The sequence below is a fragment of the Manihot esculenta genome, chromosome 7, assembly GCF_001659605.2.
Source record: "Manihot esculenta cultivar AM560-2 chromosome 7, M.esculenta_v8, whole genome shotgun sequence".
NCBI classification, from domain to species: domain Eukaryota; kingdom Viridiplantae; phylum Streptophyta; class Magnoliopsida; order Malpighiales; family Euphorbiaceae; genus Manihot; species Manihot esculenta.
In genome coordinates, this window is record NC_035167.2 from 10,996,062 (window position 1) to 10,999,985 (window position 3,924).

Here is a 3,924-nt window from a genome sequence, read left to right on the forward strand (position 1 = left end):
TACTGATTTGGGCTTTAGAGGTCCCATTTTCACTTGGAATAACCGTCGTGATGGCTCACTTAATATTCAAGAGAGGCTGGATCGCTCGCTAGCATCAATCAATTGGATTCATCTCTATCCTAGTGTAGCTGTTGAACATTTAGAGGATAGGGGATCTGATCATCGTCCCTTGTTGGTTAATATCTCTCCATCTATGCCAAAAGCAAAATGATTATTCTTTTTTGATGCTCGTTGGATATCCAAGCTAGAGATCTTTGGAATCATTGAGCAAGCCTGGTCTTCATCCTTTAGAGGCTCTGCTATGTTTAATGCATACTCAAAACTGAAAGCTTGTAGACAGGCCTTAAGTGCTTAGAGTAAGAAGAACCCATCCAATTCTAAGGCTCGGATTGAATCTTTCCAATAGAACCTTGACAGCTTGAAAGTTAACATGCATATATGGGATTCAACTTGCATCAAAGCCATTGAAAAAGAGCTGATTGTTGAAATAAAAAATGAAGAGAAATACTGGAAACAGAAAGCAAGGATCAACTGGCTGAAATCAGGGGATAAAAATACATCTTTCTTTCATACAAAGGTGATCTAGAGACGTAAAAGGAACTTCATAGCGGGGATTGAAGATGAACAGGGAGTTTGGAAATCGAAGCTGGAGGATATTCAAAGGATTGTTACCGGTTATTTTCAGAACATTTACACATCCTGCAATCCAAGATATTTTCATTGTATTACTGCAGGATTTACTCCACGGGTCTCAGAAGAGATGAATGCTTCCTTAATTTCCCCTTTCACATTCAAAGAAGTTACAAAGGCAATTTTTTCCATTAACCCATCAAAAGCTCCAGGGGAAGATGGTTTATTTGCCGTATTCTTTCAGAAATACTGGAACCTCATTGGTAGGGATATTTTTCAAGGGGTTATGGAGTTCTTTAACAGTGGTCGAATGCTGAAGAATGCCAACCACACAGTTATTTCTCTTATTCCCAAGGTCAAGTCAGTTAAAACCATGAAAGATCTTCGGCCAATTGGCCTTTGCAATGTTTTCTACAAGATTATTGCTAAATTGCTTACTTTGAGGTTACAACCTTTGATGGACTCTATTGTGGGTTCGGAACAGAATGGCTTCATTAAAGGCCGCCTGATTTTAGACAATATTCTTATCTGCCATGAGATCATGCATAGCCTTAAAATAAAAAAACATAGCAAGTCTGCCGGAATGGCAATCAAGCTAGATATGAGTAAAGCATATGAATGTGTGGAGTGGTCTTTTTTACAGCATATGCTCTATTGCTTTGGCTTTCATGAGAAGTGGATATCCTGGATCATGCAATGTGTCTCTTCAGTAACCTTCTCTCTTCAATTTAATGGCCATCGCTTTGGGTATCTAACTCCAACAAGAGGTATTCGTCAGGGAGACCCCCTATCCCCTTACCTCTTTCTCTTAGTAGCGGAAGGTTTTTCTCATGCTTTAAATAACTTGGCCATTAGAGGGTTATCTGCTTCTCGACATGGCCCATCCATATCGCATTTGTTGTTCGCAGATGACTACATCTTATTCACACAAGCAACTATGGAGCAAGCAAATATAATCCAATCCATTTTGCATAACTATTCAAGAGCAAGTGGGCAATCAGTTAACTTGGCTAAATCAACTATCATCTTCAGTCCCAATACTTCTCTAATTTTGAAGCAACAAATTTGTTCTTCTCTGAATATTCATAACTTGGAGGTCAATGATCGTTTTCTAGGTTTACCTGCTCACTTTTACAGATCTAAAACTCAAACATTTGGTTATCTCAGAGAACGCATTGAGAAGACATGTGCGGGGTGGAAGGAAAAGCTTCTATCCAAATGCGGGAAAGAGGTGTTGATCAAAGCAGTACCTTCGGCTATCCCTGTTTACACCATGTCTTGTTTTCGGCTTCTCACTGCCTTATACGATAAAATTAATAGCATTATGAGCAATTTTTGGTGGGGTCAACAACAAAATGAAAGGAAGATCTATTGGGTTGCCTGGTCCAAACTCTGTGAGTCAAAGGGTGAAGGAGGTTTAGGTTTCAGAGATATGGAAAGCTTCAATAGGACCTTAATTGCTAAATAAGGTTAGAGAATTCTCTCTAATCCTAACTCTCTTTTGGCTAGAGTCTTAAAAGGTAAATATTATCCACATTCATCATTCCTTCAAGCAACCCAAGGAAATAGAGGATCATGGGGATGGAGGAGTGTTTTATGGGAAAGAGAAATTCTCAATCAAGGCATTCGCTGGCATGTCGGTAATGGAGAGAACATCTTCTGCAAAGAAGACGTATGGGTTCCACTCCTTTTCCCAGGCAAGCCACATCTTAAAGAAGGACATGATACATATATAACTCGGGTGGTTCAGCTTATCAATCCATCTTCCAAGCTTTGGGATGCTACTATCTTGTCCCGAAACTTTGAGCCAGCAGATGTTGAGAAAATTAGAGCCATTACTCTTAGTATTTTTGCTAGGGAAGATTGGTTGGTATGGAACTTTGAGAAAAGCGGCGTTTATTCAGTCATGTCTAGTTATTGGAAAGCTAAAGATTTGAGTAGACGGGCAGCTATGGAACCTAATGGTAATCCGAGTCCAAGTTCCTCATCTCATAATTCTTGCTTCTGGAAGTCTCTTTGGAAGACTAATGTTCCAAGTAAACTTCGGATTTTCCTATGGCTTTTTTGCTTGGTGCGGCTACCTTGTAAAGACCTCCTTCATCATCGGATCCAACATATAGACCCGGCCTGTTCTTTTTGCAGAGGAAAGAAATCTATTGATCACATTTTTTTCTCATGCCCTCATGCTATCTCAGTTTGGTTTAATTCTCCATTGCAACTTCGTTCTTCTTATCTTTCGAGCTCAACAATGATGGACAAATGGACAAAAGTTTGTAATGCTCTTTCCCAGGAATCGGATTCAGATAGTCTAATAGAAATTTTTGCCTTCCTTCTTTGGCAAATATAGAAAGATAGGAATGCTTTCACATTCAATCATATATCTAAACCGGCTGAAGAGTCTGTTAGCTTGGCAATCAGAAGTCGAGATGATTTTAGAGAAGCCACCTCCAACCATCCTCTCCCCTCGCATCAATCAGAAATGGATCAACAACTATTAATTCATCAATCTCAACTCTCTTGGCAACCCACTCCTCTCGGTTTCATAAAGCTTAACTTCAATGCAGCTTGGGACAAGAATTCAAATTCAGGAGCCACTGCAGTTATTGTTCGTGATCTTTCCGGAAGTGTTATTGACTGGTGGGTCTCTATCTCAGACCCCTTACAATTAGAGAGCATTGCTTGTCGAGAAGCACTTCTTTTTGCTAAAAGTAGAGGATTCTCTCGCTTTATTATAGGGGCAACCTAGCTCCCCTTAGTAACGGATTAACAAATCCGTTACTAAATCTGTAACTGATTTTGAAATCCGTTATTAATACGTTACTAAATTAGATAAAAATTAGTAACGGATCTTAATCCGTTACTAAATTTGTTATTAAATCTGTTACTAAATAAATAAATTAAATGAATAAAATAGTAACAGATTTAATAACGGAATGCAAACTATTATATAATTAGTAACGGATTTAATAACGGATTAAATCCGTTACTATTGTTTTAACAAAAAATCGACTTTTTATTTTTTAAAGTTTCATATTTTCTTTTTAAGTTAGTAACGGATAAATCCGTTACTGATTCGAAAATTAGTAACGGATTTTATAATCCGTTACTAAATTTTAGAGAATAAAATTCCGCCTTTTTTATTTCTAATTTAGTAACGGAAAATATCTGTTACTGAATCCGTTACTAATCTAAAAATTAGTAACGGATTAAGAAATCCGTTACTAAAATTTGGAGAATAATACCGCCATTTTCTTTTAATTTGACCGCATTTTTTTTAAAATTTAGTAACAGATT

At 37.6% G+C, this 3,924-nt stretch overlaps 1 protein-coding gene across 1 annotated transcript; it reads left to right on the forward strand.

Moving 5' to 3' along the window:
• The first annotated feature begins 430 nt into the window (after positions 1 to 430).
• On the forward strand, positions 431 to 3,376 carry LOC122723980. Its single transcript, XM_043958122.1, has 5 exons — positions 431 to 577; positions 686 to 2,024; positions 2,184 to 2,714; positions 2,826 to 2,899; positions 2,978 to 3,376. The coding sequence occupies exons 1-5, from the start codon at positions 431 to 433 to the stop codon at positions 3,374 to 3,376; spliced, it is 2,490 nt and encodes an 829-aa protein (XP_043814057.1).
• The last annotated feature ends 548 nt before the right edge of the window (positions 3,377 to 3,924 follow it).